At 40.6% G+C, this 24,872-nt stretch overlaps 3 protein-coding genes across 5 annotated transcripts in view; all 3 read right to left on the bottom strand.

The window, feature by feature from the left end:
• LOC121195087 (electrogenic sodium bicarbonate cotransporter 1-like) overlaps positions 1-9,513 on the bottom strand; it is a 28,922-nt gene extending 19,409 nt beyond the window's left edge. For all 3 annotated transcript variants that reach the window (XM_041058312.1, XM_041058313.1, XM_041058314.1), the window contains exons 1-3: positions 9,170-9,513; positions 4,574-4,647; positions 3,468-3,644 (exon numbers count right to left, since the gene is read on the bottom strand). In XM_041058312.1, the coding sequence (XP_040914246.1) occupies positions 3,468-3,644; positions 4,574-4,647; positions 9,170-9,189 (271 nt within the window). In that variant the 5' untranslated portion in view covers positions 9,190-9,513. The remainder of the gene's footprint in view (positions 1-3,467; positions 3,645-4,573; positions 4,648-9,169) is intronic.
• Positions 9,514-10,296: 783 nt separating this feature from the next.
• On the bottom strand, positions 10,297-15,042 carry dck (deoxycytidine kinase). Its single transcript, XM_041058875.1, has 7 exons — positions 14,836-15,042; positions 14,413-14,528; positions 12,923-13,116; positions 12,486-12,633; positions 12,167-12,282; positions 11,631-11,730; positions 10,297-10,590 (listed from the first exon to the last, which is right to left on the bottom strand). The coding sequence occupies exons 1-7, from the start codon at positions 14,948-14,950 to the stop codon at positions 10,564-10,566; spliced, it is 816 nt and encodes a 271-aa protein (XP_040914809.1). The 5' UTR covers positions 14,951-15,042; the 3' UTR covers positions 10,297-10,563.
• An 808-nt stretch (positions 15,043-15,850) lies between these two features.
• Positions 15,851-24,136, bottom strand: LOC121195424 (MOB kinase activator 1B). The gene is made up of 6 exons (XM_041058876.1): positions 23,850-24,136; positions 22,427-22,593; positions 20,323-20,416; positions 19,786-19,919; positions 18,119-18,282; positions 15,851-17,987 (listed from the first exon to the last, which is right to left on the bottom strand). Exons 1-6 carry the CDS (start codon positions 23,861-23,863, stop codon positions 17,910-17,912), a joined length of 651 nt encoding a protein of 216 aa, XP_040914810.1. The 5' UTR covers positions 23,864-24,136; the 3' UTR covers positions 15,851-17,909.
• Positions 24,137-24,872: the final 736 nt, after the last annotated feature.

Here is a 24,872-nt window from a genome sequence, read left to right as displayed (position 1 = left end):
CAAGTGGAGGCCTCTTTATGCACTGTCTAGCAGCGTGTGTGTTTTGAGTCGGGGCTATGTCAGCCTACCCGCACATTAGATTCTCCGGTCATCATCTTACACTGTATCTTTGTGTCCGGCTGTGTCTCACAGCCTCCCTACGACCTGAACATTTTCACACGTTACTTTTAGGGAACTCTAAACATGATTTCACACCTGAGGACACATGCAAATCCTGATCCCTCAATACTCTTCAATTATTCATGGCGAGCTAGAGGTGGGGATTCCACCAAGGGCAGAAGTTAACATGAGCCAACGTGCCCTCTTATTGCATCAAGGTCTAAAGGTTTATGCGAAAATCTTTACTTTACTGCTCAACAGGAGAAAAATGTTTATCCCAACAGTGTCTCTGGCTTCATGGGGTCTGCCCTCTCATTCAACCTTACAAGACTGTTTACAGCTCAGATCTTCTACAGAGATACAGTGGGATGAGGAAGAAGTAGGAGGCTCTCTCTGTTTGTGTGTACGTGTTAGGGAGTGCTACCAAAGTGAACCATGGTTCAGTTTAAAACTCCTTCTGTATTTAGTTTCGTTCCACTTCCGTCCCACCGCCTGCTGATCTACAGTCTGATATCAATTCTATGGATGAACAAGCAGCAACACTGTTTGCACAAATGCAACTGTCTGCATTTACACAAATGTTGCCCTGTTTGGACCATACACACATAAAAAGGCTACTGGGTAAATTAAAGACATCAACTTAAGACCACAGAGACTTGGAAAGGTCTTTAAGGGACAAGCCATATCTGTACTGTTGTTTGCTTCAGACATTTAGGTTGGAATTTATGAAGCAATTCACAGTTTACGCTGCTATTGTTCTGAGTTTTATATCACTGATAATGCTTGACTGAGCAGTGAATAGTTGTAAAGCTGTTATCAACAATTACAAAATGTAATCGCCATCCACAGATATATTTGCACACTGATACCTCGATCACCCTGTAAGAGATGTGAAACTGCAGGAAAAGGCAATAACCGATCATGAAAAGCTTTCTGACAGTGCAGTTTTCCTTTTATGTGAGTGTTTACCTACACACTGTGGCCCTCGTATGACTCACGCAGTGATCAGATAGGCCTCACAACATCTAGACAGAGATTAATGTGAGCAAAACTCTTATCATATCATGGCACCTTTGGATGACTAAGCACACAGGCCGGTTTACACCTGAGCATGAGGTGTAACAAAGGAGGATTACAGCGTCAGAGGAGCTAGCAGCGTGAGAGGATTAGTCAAGTGCTTGTCTGCTGCGTGGAGTGTGTGAACCGACAGCGTGATGTGATGCTGGCATGATAAAAAAACAAACAAACAACAAAAAAAATCAAAACGGCACCAAACTGATAATGCTGAGGCGCCTATATGGACATCCTTATCTGCACTGATCAGGGTCCAGTTTGTGAAAACAGACATGTGTAACCGAGGTCCTGAATGTTGAGCAAACATGTAAAACTGGGCTGTAACAGCAGCTGCGTGTAAAAGACTGTCAGATGACGAAACAGATATAAATTCCTTCCGACACTCGTACCATGCAGTGTCATAGTCCTTCTGTGTCCAGTCTGAATTCCTAATTCATAATCTAATTCCCAACCCATTTTGAAGCATCTCAGTTTTGCTGGTTTTCTTTCGCAATTATGCAGCCAAGAAATGACACACGAAGTTCTGCAGCAAAGTGTACGACCGACTGTAAGCAATGGTTACTGTCGCATTCTTAAAGTCTATCTGAGCCAAAGGGAGGGACAAGCTTTCACCTTTTACGTTGCTTGTGGTTTTATCAAAGCAGCAAATCTCAGGCTACTCCTGCTGTGAATCAATACCGTCCATATTTCACATTCATTTGAAAATGTTCAAAGCAATTTGCTCAGTTGATCCTTCCTTTGTCCCTGCTATTTTGACATGCCTTATAGTTTCTTGATGTACGGCATATGCTGTCCTACCTATTTACCTTATCTAAGGGTTTTGCTCAAAACGATGCTTCTATGGAATTCACCTGAAGATTTCTCTTCTACTACATGCTAGCTAAATATTTGTTTAAAGCTTTGTTTGAACTTCTGATGATCTATTTCTAATTTCACTGAAATTACCAGTTCAGTGATAACTTATTCTTGATTGAGTTTACCTTAAACCTAGCAGCCTTCAGGTATGTGGTTTTGCTGTCATTGTCCACACATGCCCTGATGAGTTGTTAGGCAAATCCCAGCCTTTCCTCCAGCTTTCCCATCTTCAGCCCATTTTGATACCGTAATGGTTACCTCCACCGGCACTAAGCACTAAGGCAGAGCTTAAATGACCTCCCACTGCGCCGGTTTTCAAGCTGTGCCATTTTAAAGGTGAATTCCAGTGTTGTGATAATTGTATGTTTTGTAAATAGCTTTTAACCAAACTGTAATGTCTGGTGCTCTTAAAAAAAAAAAAAAAAAAAAAAAACCCCACCCATGAGGTTTGTGTGTTGGTGCAGAGCCTTCATCAAGGCTTAGAAACATGGAGATCCCCACATAATTAAACGGCTCATTTACTGAACACTGATGTTAAATCATGATGTCGCCTCTGAAGGCTGTTTGTTTAACGCTTTCCCACCTGTGTTTGCACATCAAAAAAACAAGAAAAAATCTTTTAGTATGTTCAGGAGACATACGGGTTAAAACTGACCTATATCTAAAGAGTCTTTTGGAATTATAATTCTCCCTGCTCTAGAAAATGATCATGGGATTAATGCTTTTACCCTGCCTCTTTTCTAAGCTTCTATACAAGGAATGACATCTGGTGCTCTTTCCCTATAGCAGAGGAAGACTCCTGAGGCTGACAACAATCTTAATGTGCATTTTACATCTCTATCCACTTTGTGGACTAATATTTCTTACTTCTATTTTTTCCATTGCTCTTCTCAGCACTGAGGTTTTGTTAGGCCCACTTGTAGTTCAGTGATATCTTGTGAAACATCTTGATATTTTGTCGCTTCTGTGGCCTCTTTATACTTCTTTCTTCCCATCTACCTGGTTTTTAGTTTTCTCACAAATCCCACAAAGTACAGTGTTAATCATCGAGGTGACAGATAATACCCCTCTTGTATTTACTTTACGCACTTTAAGCTACTGCAGTGTCATTTTCAGATTAGCATTTAACATGTTCCCATTCCCTCGCTCCATTAATTCTGTTGAGTGTAGGTTCCTGCCTGCTGTTTTTTTTTTTCTTTGGTTTCTTGGCTGCCACCCCACCCAGCCCTCCCTGCTCTCTTCGAATGACTACATCCTTAACTACAGAAGCACTGATATCCTGTAGGCTGTGATTTGCAGAGTGCCTCTGGACCTCACCCAACTGACTTAACCAACATCTCAAGAGAGAGTTATGCACTACTAATGTGGCTCCCATAAATTATACTCTGCTCAGCAGATGCTTTCACTTAATTTCACCATTTAGTTTCATCAGAACTCACTGAGAGGTTTGAGGATGTTTGCAGAGGATTCGTCTGCGTTCTCTCCATCGGACTTGTATCCTTCCGTGCTCTGTTCGGCTCGTTCCCGCTTCTCCTTGTGGCTAGACTTGCGTCTGTGGCGCCTCCTCCGGTGGTAGCTCTTGGGAACGTGAACGCCAATGTACACAGTGTGGTGACCTGCCATAATACAGTACAATACAGGGAATGCAGGTTGGATTACACTCACAGTGAAAAAGAAATCACACTCATCCTGAGCACTGGCAAACTGTATCACCACTGGAAGTGGCGAGTGATTGGTCTGGATTGATTTGGTATGAAAAGTTTGCTTTTCACAACTCTTTTTTTTTGGCTTGTTCTAATGCTGAAACTATTTAGTGACAATTAGCGGTTTGTTGGTTATTTCCCAACAGGGAAGAGATACAGTATGTCAATCACACGCTGAAATTAAATAAATGTCAATTACTTCCTGCACTGCAGCTCATACAGGAAATGATGACTTAATTTCTCCAGGAAGTAATTACACAGACAGAGAGGGAGAGAGAAAACTCTTACCCATACTGGGATTGACTGACCAAGTTAGCACTGAAGCAACCATGTATTTTTCCACTCATCCATAAATTCCATAAACACACCGCTGTGGTCAGTCGTGCTTCCTCATAGAAACTAAAGTACACCTGAAGTGCACACTAAATGACGTGCATTCCCATGCACGGAAGCAAAGGGTCTTGCATCTACTACTGAATACAGATAAACAGTTTGACATTTTGCCAAAAACTCTGACGTGGTGATCTTTGTGTGCACCCTTAAGTGTTCGTTTGTGAAATATGTGAACGTGTCACTAAATCCATGTGGGCGTCTCCAGATGAATTCCTCTGTGGCTCTCATGCTGGACAGGATTAGAACACTTGAAGAAGCATCTTCCTGCACAGAAACGTTAAGCTAAACTGCGCGTTATTCGTTTTGTGTAAACTAATTTTATTGATGCTTGCACTACAGGGAGAATGACACCTTTCACCTGAGGCACCATGCCACATAGTGTGCAGTATGTCTGGAAACAAAGGGATACGTTAAAGCTCATAACATGTCAGTGAGCTCGATAATGGTACCTTCTACTTCCTCTTCATCGCAGACATGCTTGACAAAGGAAGCTCCTCTGTCCAACACTGCTTCATCCTCCATTCTACAAGGAAAAAGAGAAAAATAATTATTAAACAAAGATCACCACATAGGGAAGCTTTCAACAATATGAGCCTAACAATATATTCACAATCATTACCCACAAAAATCATCCACAGACTGTAAAACACATGAAACACTACGACATACTTAAAATTAAACAGTGAACAAATGGACTCAAATCAAAAACTGTTTTCATTTCACATTTATGTTGAAAAGGGTTAAATTCGGGTCAAATGAAACACAATCTGATAATGGCTCCTATTCAACAACTTATTCAGCTACCTCAGTACCTGACAAGCAATTTCTCTCCTATTCTGGACCTGTCAGCCTCTAACTGTGGCATAAGAACTAAAAAGATGGACAAACCACACGTTACAGGGAGAACAATATTCAATCATCACACTCACTCTGTTGTACTCGGGTTTGAATGTGATGTTTTGTGCAAGAAAATGGAAGCAGAATGATTTTTATTTTTAAATATGATGTATAATTGCACAGCAAGGCTTCGATCTTGACAAGCTTTAAATCGCATTAGCATTTCTGACGCTATGGCACTCACCCACACACGGCCAAAATGTCACCTTCTCTTCCACCTACACTACTGCACCTATGACTATATTAAAAAAAAGTTCCTTTTCCTCAGTGAGTGCAAGTATGAATTGCAGAGCACCTTTCATTATCTTATTGAATGGCACAAGGCCTTATGTTTACCTCCAGGCCATGACAAAGTTAGGGCCATCTTTTTAGGCTACATGACCTGGACTTTCCTTTGATCATCAAGCCTCAACCTTTCCAGGAGGTTGGAAGGAATGTGGCTCCTCCAGTCCAGCAAATTGTGGACTAATCCCGGCCATGAAAGGTGTTTTAGGCCACAACACACTGGAAAGCCCGATCTGCGCATACACGTCTGTCAAAAGCGGGTACAAAGGAAACAATAAACCTGTTTCTAACTACAAAAAAGTGAGGCTAGCATTCTATGGTGCAAGGTACATATTTTTAGATGTGTCTAATTTCTAGTGTACCTCTGTCATAAAAACAGACTGACTATCTCCAGACTATCTGCAGACGTCAATTCATTCCTTCAGACTGTTCTCAGACTACATAAGCGTGTCAGTATCGAATTAGGGGCTCGTCTGTGATAGCTAATCTGACTAACCGCTTTATGAGAATAGTTTTGTTAAACAACAAAAGATAAATATTTGATGTACGATGCGTATCAGGAATGTCAATAAACATCTGAACAGTTTCCATTTGCTACTGAACAATCCCAGACTGAGGATGACAGTTCGAAAAATGAGGGGATGGGAGCAGTGTACACAAACAGCTAAATAAACAAAGTCAGGAAGGATACAACTTGTTCCTCTGCTTGCACTGCGAGCTCATCTGAATTTCCTCAGTGGCTATGGTATCTGGCCTTGAGAGAGATAGAGGTATAACGCTGATAGACGTAATGTTGAGCCACCAGCTCCAAGATCAAATGGATGATGAGGAGTGGCCAGGCCTAGCGCCAAGTTTACAAGCAATAGTAATACTGATTAGCCTCTGTACCCTCTTTTTGTTGCCTATTGTTGCCTACAAAAAAAGAGGTCAAGTTCCCACACGGTGCCATGTAGAGAGGGTCAACCCTATTCTTTAGCTCCAGATTTCTGTGTGTGCTGCTCTCTGTGTACGCTTCTTTATCTTTTTTCCCTCTGGGACAGAGCGTACAGAAAATATCACCAGCTTCAGGGAGCTGCTTTTGTCACACAGTTTTCTGCTTGTATCTCATGCATCGCTGAGAACATGGTCAATGAACAGAAAAGAGACACATTCAAAACTATAAAAACAAATAGATGGAGCTATTTTAATTCATTCCTACACAAACATTGCACCTATCTTGGGAGGATGTTGATGATATTTGTGGAAAGCTTTCCAGGAAGACAGCTCTGTCCTGTAGCGTTTACCTGTGCAACAGGTACCAAAGTAATAGTGTGTGTGTGTGTGTGTGTGTGTGTGTGTGTGTGTGTGTGTGTGTGTGTGTGTGTGTGTGTGTGTGTGTGTGTGCGGAGGAAGGTCATGTAACACAGTGAGAGGGTCTTCAGCAAACCGTTGGCCACACAGGAGAGCTAAGGAAGCTCATGTTGCAGGTTTACGGCTGGCTATAGCCAGCCCATTGAGCCATGCTAAGCTCTCCACACTGAGGCCTCAAACAGGGAGACCCTTATGAAGACCAACAAACCACAGGTGGTTCACAGACATCCAGGATGTGAGAAGAGTGATACAAGTTCAGCATTCCAGCTTTGAGTGGAGTGCTAAATCAAAATGAATTAAACTGGTTTGTAAAGCAGAATGTAGAAGAAAGGCTGAGGTGATGTACGGATGAATAGAAGAAGGAGCAGCTAGGAGAAGACAGGATGAGAAACAATCTACTCTTCAGCATAGTCTGCAGAGTTTAAATGACTTACTCTTGAGTTAAAATCAGATCAGGTAGCTGAGTAACGCAGAGGCTAAATCTATATCTTGTGGGTAAAAACATAAGGCAGATAAGATCCTATGTCTCCTCAGTCACGTCACTAGAAACACAGGAAATCTTCTTTATCTTTTTCATTTCCTGTTACAACTTCCTCTGTTTGATTAATAAAAAAAAAAAAAAAAATCAAAAGCTTGAGTGAGGGTCAGAACAACCAGCTGCATCCATCTCGCCCTGGTGAACTTCACAGTTCTGCTTCGAGTTCTTGGTGACCTCATGAGGCTGGATAAACCTGTCGGTGCGTGAGGAGCCAGGATCAGCTGCTTGGGATCAGGGATCATCCCCATCTCTGTACAGAATGACGCACCCAATCCCACCAGCCAGGTTCAGCATGAGGGTAGGTGCCTCCAGCACAGGCAGTGCAACAAGCACAACAATGATGATTTATGATACTCCACCCAAAAGGGATCTTTTCAGAATGTAACACTGAACCGCTGATGGCTTGAAAAGCGGCTGCAAAACACTCTTAGTCAGCCCTGATGAGGAGTCAGCTTGAATTCAGGGAGTTACAATGGCTCTCAGTGTTGAAAAGTCAAAGCATTAAAACCTCCACTGACACTTCTCAACCTACACTTATTGCGTAATCCACTTTTGAGGAAAGTGCAATATTTTTAGCAACCTTTCAGGTCTGTAGGGGATGAGTGGCACTGAACGAACAAAATCACTTTCAAGAGTTAACAGTTTGTTATTTTAGAGCTGCAACTAACAAATTTCATTACAAATTTTCTTATTCTCTCAGGTCATTTAGTCTTAAAGAAATCAGATCACGTCAGAAAATTGTCCAAAATCTAAAGACATTCATGTTGCAGTGACATAAAAACACAAATGTGCCTGCTGTTATCTTTGATGCTATAACTGAATTGCAATTAACTTGCCTGCCTCTCAGATCCACCTTGAATTTTGGAATTTCCTCTAACAACAGTTGAATGGACGAGGAAGTGGATGGATGTCTAATTGCACTGTGCATCACTCAGCACTGCACAAAAGAGCATTCAAGATTTCCAGTTCACACCAAGCGGAAAAGTCAGCCAAGTAAAGTTATGGCACAAAAAGAAGAGAGAGACATTTCCCCATTGCAAACCAGATTTCACAATCGCTAGAACAATGAAGAATCAGATTGTGTTTTTACAGTTTCTGTTGCCATTGTAAAGCGGAGGCAGATAAAGTGACTGTAGGTTACTCTTGGTTTCACCCGTTGCTACTTGGAGAGGGTGAACACTGAGTGACTGTGCCCAACCCAGTAAATGCTCTGAGGGCATTTACTGTAAGTCCTAATGTTTTTTTTTTACTAACTCCTACAGGCCGCAGATGAAGATTACCAAGCAACTCGTGATTTATGCCGCACATCAGAAAAGTTTATGAAGACACATACGTGGATTTCCGTGTTTTCTAGTTACCGTGAAGTCTGATTTGTTGCGGCCATGGCATCGGCGTCATTGCGCAATGTGGACGCACACGCTGGCCCACGGTGAAAGTGGATTTTTGGGGTGTCCGCTCATAGGCCACATGGTGTGTGAGGTATACACACAGTTTATTCATGAAATTGCAGCGGAGAAAACGATCTGCACCGCTTGGACTGCGCTCACGGGGTCTCACTAATTGATGGTGACAGGTTCTTGGAAAATAGATTACCGGCCGTTCATAGCCACAGTGGCGCGGCAACAGTGGCTTATCCACGTAATGCCACGTAAATGAATGAAAACATTTCATGACTTGATCAGTAACCTGACAGATAGTCTGCAGAAGTTTTACTGAAGGTATGAAACCGGTGACCGACTAAACCCAGACGAGCCACTAATAAACAAAATGTACGCACAGAAAATCCCCTAATGACGCCGGATAACACTGCGAATGTGTCCAGTTTAGTTGGTGAACGATATTCACCTGGTGCTTAATCTATACTCTCTCACCTGGCCAGGAAATGGCCCTAAGGTGTTGGCTGCTGGCTACAAAGTTTCCAACATAACCCGCATGTTGAGTTAAACAAGGAAAGAGGACGGATCAATAAACTTACTTGCTCTTTTCGGAACTCATGGTGACAAACTTCGCCTTCGGAGACGGTCAGCCCGACGTCCAGCAGTTGTTCTGCTCACTTGTTGAAGTTGCTGTTGTAGTCGGTGTTTGAAAATCTTCACCTACTCTTGCTGTCGCCTTTCTCAAGTGGATAGAAGTAAGAAAGTCCAGGAGCTGGAGCTATCTCGCTGGAATGATTTCTTCGACTCTACAAATCAGCTGTAACTCGTAAGACACAATCCTCATATCGTGCTGGACTTCTTCAGGTCGTGCCTAAATGTCATCTTGGAGAAAAGTCTGGTTTTGTGTCTCGCTGGAAGCGTGCGGACAGCCTCTGAGAGCGCAGCGTGTCTTTTTCCATATTTAAAGTGCCATCCCTCCTCCTGCGTGACGCCACCAGGGGGTGGAGGTCAGAAAGTTACTCCTGGGTGGCGCAACAAAAACTTAAACTTGTCAAACGGTTTCTCTGTTGTTCACTTTGCATGTGAAAGAAGCAAATTAGAATCTCACCAAAACCCAAATAATGTGAAAAACACATTGAAGTCTGAAGCGCTTCCCCCCCCCCCCCCCCCCCCCCCCCACACCCAACAAGTTCAATAATCAGTCATCTCATACCTGTGGTATCATTTTTAGATTCCTTTACATATGAACTTACAGAGCTTGAGCATTTATTGTGGACTTTTACTGTGGACACCAACAGAATGTTTAATATTATCTGGACTTGTGTCTCTAGTCAGAACTGTTATCATTATGATCGATGCGCACCAATAAGTCTTTAGATATGCATTCTGGTCTCATCTCCGCCATTATAAAGGCATTAAAAGTAAAAATTAAAGCACCTATTTTAGGTAGATTCCTTCAAATCCTATTGGGGATACCAGGTAAAGGCGAGCTCAGCAGACAAGAATAGCTGACTGGAGCGCTGGTTTGGGGACTGGCGACATCTTCTGGAGAGTTTTAAAGACTCAGAGGGCAGACGGGCTGAGACACAAGGGCCAGACACGACTATGAAATGTGTTAAACAATAATCATGTTTTAAATAAACGATTCTTTAATTTGACACAATCTTCCTTCTATGGGGCTGACTTTCTAGGCATTGCCAGAATTCATATTAGAAAAGCAAAACACTCAAAATTATTTCAAGTTTATTATCATTTGTTAAAAACAAGAGGACATCCATTTTAATCTGCACACATGAATACTGATAAATACACAACATACACGAGAAAACAGCAATAAAAATATTTTTAAAATGCAACACGCCTGATCGTTTTTAATGATCGTACATTAAAAAAAGAGGAAAAAATTGGCACTGTTGAGGCATTTCATTGTTTTAAAAGTGATACTGCGTCCACCACTTCGTCTTCCTGTGGACACCATCTATATTTTCCATCTCTACAACGTGCTCAAGAACTCTTTCACCTGAAAAAGAACGACAACAGACAAGCTGTTAGTGTTTCCAGTGACAAAAGGTGAAAGTTCTAACTTTGATTTCCTTTGTTTAGTTTCAGCTTTCACTGAGGGTGAGACAAACTCAAAAACAAGTTGGTTTATGTCATGTGTGCAAAGTAGTGTGTGTGTGTAACTGGGTCCATTTCTTGCTAATGATAATTTGGATTTGACTGAAATGTGGGAAAGTGCCTGTGTTTACCATCAACATGAAACTGCTACATAAGCAGGTCTTCAGGCCTCATTTCCATAGGTGAAACCTGGGTGTGTGAATGTGTGTGTGTGTGTGTGTGTGTGTGTGTCTCAGTATCAGAGGGATCACACTCAGAACTGCACCTAACCTTCCCCCTAAATACATTTTAAATGTCTCATTAAACAGCACATTTAAAAAGTTTCACAGTCACAATATAAAAATATGAATTACAAGTCTGACATTTGAAACTTCATTAGTGAAAGTAAATAAGCATTATCAGCAAACATGTCCATATAGTTTTGTCCAAAGTATCAAATGCAAACATACGTTACGGAAGCAGAATGCACCATCTGTTATTGTACAAGAACTTTATTTGTATATGACACATGTTTCTACACTGGTATTTTGTTCACTTATTTTAAGAAAACAAGATTTTTAAGGTTCATGTTTAAGCATTTTAATGTTGCAGCAGTTATAATATTTGTATATGTTATATTTTTGGATAAAATAATCTGTACACTACAAAATACAGCTGTCACATAAGTATTGTGACAGCTGCAAAAATAAAAAGTACATATTTATCTCTGAGCTGTAATCAAGTAGAAGTATAAAGCAGCATAAAACGAGAATACTTAAAGTAGAAGTAATTCAGCTTTGTGAGATTTATTGGGGCAGTTAAATCTAAGGGAAAAGGCCAATGAGATGTTTGACTCCTCCCCAATTTCAGCTCGAAGTCCTGTTGACAATAAGTGGCTGGAGACAAATCCTAAAGCATTGACTATTTCAAAACTTTAAGGAGGCTGCACTGTTACTCACTCACCTTCTCAATCATGTCAGTGTTCTTGGTACTATTTCCCTTAAAGTCTTCATTCACATCTATGGTCAGGACTGGCACATCACTGAGGTACTCAAACTCCAGACTGTGGACCAGAGAAGATAAGGGACAGACTTTCAGTGATTCTTAAATATTCATATCCAGGAAACAGCAACATTTCTTTTTAGGATTCTCAAAGTTATTTCCTAAAGGAGATGAACCTCTTTAAGACATTTGTATTTATAAGGAAATCTTGAGCTCACAACACACCAATGAACCAGCCCGTTTCCAGCCTCATCCATTTCTTTAAAAATTCATGTGGCAGATGCAGATCATATGGATCGAAAACTGTTTCAGTCTCTAGATTGCCCTCAGGTTATTGCATGAATGGGGTCTTTTTCTAAAGCCCAAGATCCGTCAGATAACTGACACGGTGTAATGAAAAACTCTAGAGACCCTCTTGTTCTAAAACACAGATACAGCTGTTGTTCTCACAGTTTCTAGTGCAAACATGCCATAAAAGTGTGCATGTGTTTGCTCACGTCATGGTCTTGTGCTGCAGCCAGCTCTCATGCTTAAAGTGGAGCCTCTCTAGATACTCCAGAGGGATGTCTTGCTCTTCTTCCCTGCCCCTCAGGTGCAATCTCTCTAAACATTTCTACACACACACACACACACACAACGAAAAGCAAGGAAATTATTTGCATCTGTGAATCATCACATCATCAGCTCTTTAAATTTCTTTCTAATGTAAGGTCAGGTGAAGAAAAGAAAGAGCTGTTTTCCATTGCAAAAGCATTATACGTAGATGTAACTGAATAACAATGCAGTAAGAGAAGCTGCTGAGACGAGGCAGCGTACCTCAGGTGATGCTCTGAGGTAGATGATACCATCCAGCTCGATGTGCTTGCCAAACTGGCTGTGCAGCCAGCCGTGCCAGTCCTGGTATACAGACCATTCAGTGTCATTCAGGCACCCGCTCTCATAGAGGTTGGATGCAAAGATGTACCTGGGACATCAGGAGCACAGGAGAAGGAAGGGACATGAATTTAAAAAAAAAACCAAACCTTATTTATTTATTTACTTATTGATTGATTGATTGTGCAATAAATCCTCACATTAGAGAAGCTTGGGCAACTTGAACATTTAAAATTGTTAGATTAACAATTTCAGCATTATTGGACAAATTTCAAACACTTTATTCACCCAGAGGTAACTATGCTGTCTGTGATAGGTCAAAAAAAAAGTTAGAGTTATTTTTATTACACTCAGATATTCTCCAGTCGTGTCACTGATACCTGTCACTGTAGATGGAGCGCTCAAAGAACTGAACGGGATTCTCAGCTTCTTGCAGCTTCCCGTTGGCTGACCTGATCTGGGCCCGCACCCTGCTGATACAGGCGTAGCTCTGGAAAGTGTAGGCCCACCTCTCCGGTTTCTCATACATCATCTGCAGCACGTTCCCTCCACTCCTCTGAGAAGCGGTCAGCTCCTAGAACATCAGATTCGACATGTGAGCTAAACTGAATTTCCTCTTTTGAAAATGGAAGGGATGAATAAATCTGTTGTAATTACACAGCTTAATGTGTACTGTACAGTTGAAATATTTGTACAAGCAGCTCACCTTACATTCAAGGTCCAAGGCATAACATTTTTATACCTTCTAAGGCCTTTACCTGACAGAAATGTACATTATTTAGGTTTTGTCTTTAGCGTAAAACTAATTACAACATCCAAGTCTGATAACTGAAACAAGCTTTTCCAAAACACTCACAGTCCACTCTGTCCAAATGATCAGCAGAGGGCGTATGACCAAACTACTGTAACTGTGTGGTACAGAGTTGTGGTGGTCAGGAGTCTGGTTAGAAGACTTCACATGTACTGACAATAGCCCCATGTTATTTTACACCAACCGCAATGTACAGTACCATTTGTACAATTTACAAATGTACTTAGTGAGGATTTTAGTTTAACCTTTAGATCATTATTCTTTGAGATTTAAGAATTATAAATTTCAGGAAAAAAAAACTTGAATGGGCTTGAAACTGGTTAAAGATTCAGTTAGCAAATCATTATTACCATAAATGCAAGCACTCATCGCTAATATGGAACAGACTGAAACATAATGCAATCTTTTTTTTTTAATTACATTTCCAAATTAAATTAAATCAAGAGTTTAAGTGCTCTCTATCCCAATGGGACAGCATGATATGATTCAAAACACTGGCTCAAATATATTAAGCAAGCACCTGAATATCCTGCTCAATGCCAGAGCCACCAGTGGCAGTTGTATATATGGACGTGTTGAGCCGGTGAAATTAAGGACAGAGGGTGAGGCTACAGGCCTGCAGCTGTGTGGGAGGTTAGAGATGTTTGCCCTGATGATGGCATGTTCATCTGTCCAGAGTGGGACCATCTGTTCCTCAGGGGAGTGTGGTGGTGGTGTAACAGTGACCAGTACAGACATAAGGACAGATGGCAGCTGCACTCTAAATACAGATGAAGACTCTCCCAGTTATCTTAACGTGTGCACTGTCTGCATGTTGAGTGAATGGCAGTGAGAGGCCAGAGGATCATGTTCCCACTGAAGGAGCTTCATGAAATTCATCCTAGATTTATATTATCTGCTAAAAAGTCTTGAAACACAACATTTGGCTTCAATCTGGAGACAAAATTATAGCAGCGGATGTGAAGCAATCTCATAACCTTTTCTGAGAGTGTTCAGTTGACAGCACTAAATTAGGATCACTATCTAAAATAAACTGGAGGAATACTGTGGTGTCAGTACCTCAAAGTCACTGCCTTTTGTTTGGACATTGCACCATCTGGCGATTGGCTCTGGCACCACTTCCCAGTCCGCGCTCTCCTGCTCCAAAAGGCGCACAAACGTAGATTTGCCCGCCGCTTAACACAAAAGATGCATAAAGTTCAGTCATTGTGCATGAAGAAATTTATAGAGCTGCTTTTATTTAGCTGCACGTTTTGCAGGTTTATTGGCGAATTATTGTTAAGAGGCATATTAAGAGGCAGCAACTGTAGACTGAAAATTGGCGGCAAGTTTGACTGATAAGTAATGAATCGATACACAACTAATCCCAAATACAGTTAGGCAGTCAGCCTAACATGCCACCTGCTGAACACCTTTGCAGTTTAAAGTTTTAAACTAGCTTGTAAAATGAGATTTCGCTGTTTAAATAAGCTCTGAACTCACCGATGTTCCCCTCGACTGAAATCCGCTTTATCCTTTTCTCCATCGAGTCGTTCATCGAGTCGTTCATCGAGTCGTCGATGGAATCGGGGCATCGTCTCTTTGGATTAAAAGGCATTTTTAGCAGTTAAACCAAACCTTCTGTGTTTAATTGATAGGATGCTGCAGCTGCTGCAGGAGAAGGCTTTTTGTTGTTGGCGGCAACAAACGTCAGGAAGCGGCGGTTTGCACAGATGTGTCTCCGCCCCGGAAGCTGCAGCTGCCCCCTCGGCTTCGGCTCCGTCGCCGGACCGGTCTGTGCTCAGTGGAGGAGTTGAACTGTTTATTTCAGTTAAAGTAGTGATAACACACCGTTAAACACTCTGCCGCACGTAAAAGTCCTGCATTATATATTTAACTAGTAAAATTATACTAGTAGAAGCAACGAAAAGTAAAAGTAGGCTGCAGAATGGCTGCTGTCATTGAATTGCATTATGTGATTAATGTTTATGTATGTTAAAAGAGCTTTAATGTAAGCTGGAACTATTTCTTACCCTGTTAATGTATCATTCATCATATTTTATATGCATCGTATTTTTTCAATATATATTTTGTATTTAAAATAAATACAGCTTAAAAAGTACGTTCCCCTTTTTAAACAGAGTAGAATTAGAAAATAGAATAAAACGGTAACACCCAAGTAAAGCACCCTAAAAACGACTTAAGAGCATTACTTGAGAAAATGTATTTAGATACTTTACCAAACAGCATTAAAAGTATGAATCCCACAATTTAGAAATACTCTCCAGCAATACAAGTTCAGCATTGGAAATATTCTTTAAGTACAAAAGCACTGGCAACAACATGCACTTCAAGCATTAAAAGGTTTATTTTATAGATATTAAAACATTTCCCTTTGAACTGTGAAGTAGTAGTTTAAAGTACTACTCAAATAAAGTACCTCAAATTTTACATGTAGTTACTTTCCACCACTGGCTGCAGGAAGCTAACAGGTGTACAGTAAACACAGAATCCATTCAAAGAGTCAAGACCACCTTTATTTGCCTTGTAAACAGCATAAATCAATTCAGTAGCATTGAAAACCCCTACCAAGCCATTATTTACAAACATTTCATCATTTATTACAGTCAAGGAGGAAAAACTGTAGGCAACAGGCTATGTTACGGGCATTTCATAAGGATGAGATGCTTCCAGGATGACTGATTTTCTATTACATTTTCTGGTATCTGATGAGCAGTAACATTCATAATAGTTCGCTAAGGAAGTGGAAACAGATAGTCAACGATTAAAACAAACAAAAATGAATATCCAAACGGGGGAGGAGAAGCAGCCTCTAAAAAGACTCAATGCATTCTTTAACCAAAAGCTACCACTCCATGCTCTCTGAAAAAATTTTTTTTTTTAAAAGACATGTCTAACCCTCAGTATTTACATGTGTGCAATGAAGTATTACACCTCTCTGACAAATTTCAGGTATAAAATGTTCATGTCACCTTTTCCTGAAACCAAGAAGCAATTCTATTTTTAACATACACCAGAATTTAAGCACTATAAAGGAACATGACCATCGGATATAAAGTATGAATGAGTCAACTGGTAACCCCTTTAGTGTTGTGTCAATGATTGCATAGTAAACTACACTTTGAGATTAGGGTAGGGTACATGCATCTGCTGTCTGAAGCACAGCAACAAACAACTCAAACCGTACAAAAGCGTAAGAAATCTCACTTGTGCCTTATAGCTGATTTCAGAGGAGGTTAAGCAATTCAACATTCATTTGGGGAAATATCAGGGAGGAAACAAACTATGATCAGTCACATGATACGGCTTCTCACAAAGCACGGTCTATGCAGAATAAACATTCAGGCAAGAGAGGTCAGGAAAATTGTTCAAAGTGCTTTATGGCTAGTGGGAAAACAAGGGATGCCTCAAAATCCAATTCACAATGTTATTTTTAAACAGTGGAGATTATGAAAAAATTATCTACGTCTATTTACTGAACTTAATGTACACTTTAAGGTTTTAGATCCCTCGCAGACCTTTCCTAAAATGGGTTTCTACTTAAAACTTTGGGGAGGAAAACTAGTACACAGGAACATGTTCCTAGAAAATGCTAAAGGTTTAGTTAACTTTCAGTCCCTGCTACAACATGACGATATTCTAGCCTCACCTATTTGTCCTTCAACACATTCATTTATCATAACCTGCACAGAAGAGTTGGCAAAGAGATGTTATAACTAAATAAGGATACGTCTGGTGAAGAACGTGGGTTTACGGAGAAAATAATTGTTTAACCTAGTTACAGTACAAATAGAAAAGGGGTGTAAAGAAGGAATTTAGTGCCACAGAAACCTAAAGGGAGGTGGGGTGGAAAATTGAATGCTGTGTCCAGCGTGTCAGTGATATATGGCCTTTATATTCTAACAGTTCTCACTGTTGATATAGGGCAATTATGAGCCATGCTAGGCACTTAGGATTATTTTGTATGGACAGATGTGGGCCATAACAGATGTGAACAGTAGCAAACTGCAACCCGGCTCCTTCGATGTAGTTTAATGAATAAAGTAACTAGCTACTGCTGTTGAATTGGCTAAAAGGCTGGCTTTAATTAATTCTCACCATAACACCAACAAAAGCCTCCTACTATGATACAGCAACTGTGCTTACACTGCATTCTCCCCTGTGGTTGAGATGGAAATAGGAATCTAAGAGCATGAAAATGCCTCATGTTGCCATAAATCCAGGTGAAAAAAAAATCTGTGCAGTCTAATAGAAAACTAATATGTCTATACTATCCTAAGTGTAAGCCATGACTGAACACTGGGGACTTTTCCATACAGCTAAAACCATTTTCTCTAATATGTTAATCTGCAGTTTGTTCAATTAAGTGTCTTATCCCTGATAGCATTAGTCCTGGTGCCTTAAACCTATCACGACCCTTCCTTCTTCCTGGCCTTTTTTTTTAAAAACATTTCCCCAAATGGAAATATAGTATTATACTGCATACGTACAGCCAGGGTGGGGTGGGTATCTGTGCAAAAACTAGGAGACCAATAAAATAAGGATTACACTGCTGTTTATCTATCCTTGGTTGTCAGTTTTTCAATCAGCTCCTGTAGTGGGACCAGCTCTTTCCTGTCAATGAGGTTGAACTCCTGAAAAAGACAAAGGAAAAGGAAGAAACATCATCAGATTATGCACTGTGCACTTTATTTTTTACTACTAATATACTAAGTAAAGTGAAATATAAATAAAGCCAGAATTCAAATGTCAGAGATTTTTTTACTTGAACAAAAAAGATGAAGTGTTTGAACGACGTGTTGAGGTGGGCCTCCTCTTGCAGCTGCATGACAGAGTCAAAGTGCTGGTGGTAGATGTGGGCGTAGACCCTGAACAGGCGCTTCAGAATGGTCTTCGCCACGGACATAAAGTTTCGCTTAAAGGGGACACCTTGGGAACAAGAGGGCAAAAAAAGAAAAGCTGTTCATATCATTCAGATCATCAAAACTACAGCCTCCTTTTATTTCTTCATTGCTGATGGTCAGCTGAATAAGCTCAAAATGCTCAGAGCAATCAAGGCAGATGCAGCCACACCACAGACTGTTCTCCTGGACTGAAATATGTCTTCACAGGCAGGCTGGAGCTTGATTTGAGGGAAGTGCAAACAATCGCAACCGCAACAGAGAACCGCCTCATGGTAACAAGTGTTCACCTGTAGTTAGGATGTTTTGATGTTGTTGCAACAGCACTGCTCTCTACGCCTCAGATGTGTTGTGCAGTTCTCCTGTGTACAGTCCAGAATCCCAGTGGACTGATTTTTTCCTACAGTGTACAAAGGTCCACCTACATCAACATCGGATATTCAAAAGAAGCTGGTGACCAACAGAATGTGGAGCTGTAGATTATACCACTGAGGGGTGGACATGAACACGGCCCACTCTTTTAAATACTTCAGTATTAGTCATGATCAAATATTTTAAAAAGGTACCCTGTGGGTTTTTTGACCACTAGCAGGACAATGGATCAATGATCAAGTCCTTGTATGGGACGGTGAGAAGCTTTGATGTACCCTCGGCACAAAACTAATATCAGTGATAAATCTATTGATCATGGCCAAAGAGGCAAATTCTGTTAATCCAGGGGAGCGCCTTTACTAACTGTCTCCTTCCCCTGAGGTGCACTAAGGAATAGATCAGACATTCATTTGTGCTGGCTGCCGTGCAACTCTGTCAAAGCTCCACCCTAGAAGGCACAAGCTTCAACTAGTCTAGGGGTTGAGAGCTATGTTGGTATGTATGCAAATTCCACCTCTTGTTAATGAATGAATGTGTGCATCCGTTACCAGGGAGAATCCCGAATATTTTCATCTGACAATATCTGCAAAATATGTCATTACTTATGTCAATAAGCAAACAGGCAACATTTACATGAACTGTGCTGACAACAAAGAGATTTTCCCTAATGACTCCAACAATCTACTCTCTTATGTAATCCTTTTGCCCTGTGTAATTCTTCTTCCCACTTATGTAACACTTCTTCCCAATTTTCCCTTTTCCCAACGCATACAGCTTTGACTGTAATGTAGATACCGTTGCTTTAGCAAACTGATCAGTAAAAATGAAACCTGTAAGCTTAAATTTGTCAACTTGATTACATGCAAATGGTAATCCAACAAGACCGGTTTTATTGCTAAGGTATACATGTGTAATCTACGTTTTACTGGTTTTAATTTCCATTCATTTTGCATGGCAGCTGAAGGAGAAAATATCTAGTAGTGAGAGCCCTTTTCTTCTAAGATTATATTTATGAATATGAAAAGAAAACTGAATAGACATTAATTACAATGGTCGGCACACACCTAAATGCTGGGTAGAAACCAAACAGTAAAACATCAAAACCATGCAAAGAAAAGACGCCTTTGAAAGGACAAAGAGAAGAGAAACAAAAACATACCGATCTTTGAAGGGAAAAGTGTCTCATCATCGAGCTGGTCTTGCACCCAGGTCATGAGGTAATCAATATACTTGGGAGCGGAGCATTTGATGGGCTTCTTGATGTTGGTTCCATCAGCCCAGTGGTACTCATACCTATAGGAAATATAGATGACAAACATTAGAGTTTGAAAATATTTACTTTTAATCTGACAGATTGTCACCACCTTCCAACTTTATGGAAGCCAATCTAAGTATGGGGGCTAGTAGGAGATATTAGCAGGTAAAACATCCAAAGAATTTACTGGGCCTGGCAACAGTGAGCCAGACTACTGACTAAGGTGTCTGTGGTGGGTGTTTTACACGTGTGATGCATTTTGATGTTACATTTAATTCCAGCTGTCACATTGGATTTGTGGCTTTGTCTAAGAAGGCTAATTGTGATCTAAGTTATTTTTTCCCCACTGACAACACCCCTGCCCCACACTATGAGTTTAGCTAGGCTTGTGGGTTGTTGTTATGATACTACTAACTTGCAGACCTAAAAGTCTAATCTTACTTAGGACCAGCAGACATGACAGGACAGCTTTCCTCTGTGCAAAAGTCTGTGATGGTGCCATACAGCATGTTGATCTGGTTGAAGAAATCCACAGCTGAAAAAAAACAAAAACAAAAAAACAACATATTTTGAATCAAGCATACATGAGACCAAATACCATGTGTGCCAGCAAAATAACTGGCATCAAGTTTCCCCAGAGCCCTCTACCTTCCCCACTTCACTGCCCAGACCAGGCTGTTGACCAACGCACACTCCACAGTTATCTGCCATAAATTCTGTTATCGCTCATTCCCAGGGGCATACAGCCAACTTTGGCTTTCTATCAGTTGGATAGATCCATTTAAAGGGTTGGCAGTGTTAGTGCTCCATTTGCTAATCTTAGCCAAAAATCCATACTGAACAGCTGATGTGGCATATGATTTGCGTGAGGTCCTGTCTAAGGAGACACCGGCTCGCTCCAGTGTTTGACTAGGGCTTGCCCAGTCCCCTCTGGAGATATTTCAGTCCAACACTGTTGTAGCCATGGCTGAGTGAAGGTTTGACAGTAATCACAAAGACATAAAAAACAAATTGGACACTAGACTTTAGAATCTTTGCATGTCGCAGCACAAGAGCTGAAAACTCACACTGCTGTATATGCCAGTAAAGTTGCTGAACTTATTACAGCCTGAGATGAGATGAGATGCTTGCTCATGACCAGGGAGCGCAAAATTACAAGGAGAAGAAAACCAGAAAAATGCATCAAGGCAATATCCTGATGGTCTTTCTTTTAGGACTTTTGACTGTGCCACTGTGTCAGTAAATAAAATTTCAAGCAGTCCATAAAATGACAGACGATCACTGGTTGGGAGAATGAATGGGACCAAGATAAATATAAACAGTTCTGTCATTTCTACCATGTTAACAACAAGTCAAAATGTTGACTTTGCCATGACAGGTTTTCCTAGAGCCTACGTGAGGCATAGAGCTGTATGCAAAGAGACAGCAGAGCCACAGGATATCAGAGATGCTCAGGTGATACAGAATAAATTGGTAGATAGTTCAAAGGAAAATCAAATCCACTGTTGGCCCAGTGGTTAGGTCAAGTTTCTAGTTGGGGACCTTTCTAGCATGTTGCATGAGAATCTAAAAAGATAAAGCGAACTGCTTCTCATGAACACAGATCATGTGGAAAGTCATTTAAACTTGGTGGTGGAGAAGGGAACTCACAGGACTTTTAGTCAAACTTCCCCTTAATGTGCCAGTTAAAACACCTCCTGTAACACTGACCAATATCCATCCATTTCCACTAACCTTTGATGAAACTGGGGAATAGTAAAAAAAAAAAGAAAATAAATGCATTGTTGTTTCTCCAGGACACTTAACAAAGCTAGAAAATGTATGAACATGTTGAATAAACATGAGATTTTCAGCTGTGTAAAAATATGTTCAGCCTGCTTTAGATTTCAGGTGCTCTTGTGCTATAAACGCATTCCAGAATGCACGACAACCTTTGCAGAACCAAACAATGCAGTCTATGCAATGCAACCGCAATGCACTGCAAGGGACTGAAATTACTTCATAATAGTCAAATCACAGAAAAGTTCATTTAATGAAGCATTCACACCCTTATTTTACCGTGTGCATTACACCAGTGTAACAAATTGGACACATCAAAATTCAAGACCTAATCCCTTCTCACTTCTCTTCACTGCACTGTAGTAAAAGGGATTTAAATGCAAACTTCAGGCACTCTGATGTGAGAGGAAATAAAGCTTCTACTGATTAGTCATTTGTCTTAGTCTAGAAGAAAGCAAACAAGGCTCTCAGAGCACAGACAATAAAGTCTATTTAACATTCACAGTGGTTGTTCCAGCATGAATGCTCATGGTTTTTAGAGGGAATGCCAAGATCTTACACCCTTGTTGTTCACTCTCAACCGATTCTTGATGTGGATTAATTGAGATTTCAGGAACAAGACAGAAAAATACGCAAATGTGAGGACAAAAGACGGTGACTAACAGACATAAAAAGGGGTGTGAAGGTTAAAACATTCTTCCCCAGCATCTGAACCAAAGAGGGTGCATCGAGGGAGGGGGGACGAAAAGGTAAACTTGGCGCTTACTGTTGACTGCGACCCATTCATTTAAGTCTTCACCCTCGGGCAACATGACTGCCATGCGCAGGTTTCCACTTCCCAGTGTAGCCTCTGCATGTTTCAACAGCTCGTACTGATGAGAACCCTCCGGGATATTCTTCTTGGGCTTGAATGTCTTGGATGAACGGTTTCCACTGTGAATCACATTTCAAAGAGGAAGACAAATGGTGTGACAGATGAGGAGGGAGCCAAATTTGATGACAAATCATGAGTTCACAAGGTGTCTAGGTGAGGGCTTTTTGCTAACAAAAAAGTTAGTATATTTAAAAAAAAGCTGACAAAAGAGCGCAGCTTCACTTTGGTTGACGGATTTGGTTGAATCAGAGTGGGGGGTGGGCAGAACAGTACGCTGCTCTGTGTATAATGTGTAATGAGGCCATTTGGAGAAGTACTGTATTCAATCTCTCTCACTGCCCCATTAAACAAGAATTTTTGTGAGTCATCACAACATGGTAGGTTACACACCAAAACAGTTGTGCCTTTAATTAGAGAACTTACATCTACTAAGGCCAAGCTATACAAACGTCAACATATCCTGCATCAGTTTGTGAAAATATGCCCTTTTCTTCAAGTGAAATGTATTATTGATCATCTCAGACCATTAGGAATCAGCTGTGGCTGATCAAATGTGTCTCTGGGCCTTGATCGTGTCTGATGGAAACATTCAAAGGAGGCTTTTATGCGGGTATTCACGCTATATGGCATAAAGGAAGTGTCAGAAGCCTAAATCAGTTTCAAATCTTTGAAACTGAAGCTTACATAAGTTAACTAACTTTAAGCAGAGTGGTGACCTATTCGGTACATGCTTTACTGAGGTTGAGTGTTATTTATTTATTTATTTATAACTCGGCTCTTCATTTTCCAATTACCAAAAGACACTTACGTCCTCACCACAGGGCACATTTACTGTTGCTCCTCCATTCACTGATTTATTTATCTAGATTAATCTAAATAACACGACCGCGTTACTTTGATGAAATATTAGGTCAGAGACTGAGTGATGAGTTGTGTTTTATCTGGGCTGTATTAGCCTGTGGTATCAAAGTGTTCGCACCGGCAAATACCCAGGCCGGACTGGGAACCTCTCTCAGTTAAATTTGCTCTGAGGTTGGTAATAGACATATTATAGATTCCATGCAGTAAATAACATCGGGTACTCTTACGCTACAGTTAATCTACAATCGATACCGATGAATAGTTTCATAAAAATCTACAAAAAACAAAGCGAATCATGTCAGACATCAGAAGGTGAGTCCAGGAAGTAGTCGCAGCCCGCACTATGCTATCGCTAGCTAACTAGCTAGCTAGCTGTGTAGCACCAATGACATTTTCCAAATACAAAGCCAAATGGCTGGACAAAATAAACAATCATCACACTATTGTAACTCACAAAAGAAAGCTCATGTTTCCTCGGGCCCCAGAAAATAACTCCCTTGGCAAAGAGCTAACAAGCAGAGTGGAGGCAGACCAAAGGGATATTTGTTTGAGAAAACTCTGTATCTTCAGACGCCCTCGGTTCTTCTCGGGCTTCCTTAAATGGTCCTTGTGAAAAATCCAAAATAAATATTACTATAATAGAAATAAACACACGTTGGTATGAAAAAAATAGGTTAATTGTACAGACAGACTGGTCCACTTTCTGCTGCTATGTACGCTGAGAGGCAGCAGCGTACTGAACGTAATGCTAACTTCTTCTTCTGACGCCCAAAGCAGATCAAACTCAGTTTTGTCGTTTGCTGCCATCTAGCGGAACAAAAATAGTGAGTGCAACAATTTGACTTGGAGGTGCGTTTACTAAAACAGAAAAAGTCTCTTCTATCTCGCAATGCAGCTGAGAAATCTTCTGACACTGATGACATCTGCAAATATTATATAGAATATTTATACACTGGCTTTTATATTATATATTTATATTATACATAGACTGCATAGGCTACTGTATGTGTAAAGCTCATTGAATCCCTGTAGCCATCTGATGGCAGCAGGACATACATGTTTATAAATCTGCTAATGCATATGCAAATGACATCAAGCTGCCACAAAATAATATACAACACTGTAAACACATGACTGATCCGTCATGACTTGGTATTCTGTTGTCAAGAGATGTCGGATTACAGCTGCCCATAAATCCTGTGTTACTAATCACCACACCCTACGATTTATTTCTACCACAACCGGCTGTTTTGCACTTTGTGCTGCTGCTCCTATATAAACTAAAACAGCCGGTGTGCTTTTCCAAGACCCACCACCACAATGTAATAATGTCTATACTGTGTTCACAGATATTTTAGATTACGTTGATTCTTTTTCCAGTTATCAAGAATGAGCTAATGTCCTACTGGTTGAAAGAGAAAATTAAAAGTAAAGATGAATGTGTATGAAATTGTTGCTTATTTAGAGAATTAGGTAT

Source organism: Toxotes jaculatrix, chromosome 16 (assembly GCF_017976425.1).
Source record: "Toxotes jaculatrix isolate fToxJac2 chromosome 16, fToxJac2.pri, whole genome shotgun sequence".
Classification (NCBI taxonomy): Eukaryota; Metazoa; Chordata; class Actinopteri; family Toxotidae; genus Toxotes; species Toxotes jaculatrix.
Note: the sequence above shows the minus strand (reverse complement) of the source record. Positions and strands in the feature narration are given on the sequence as shown.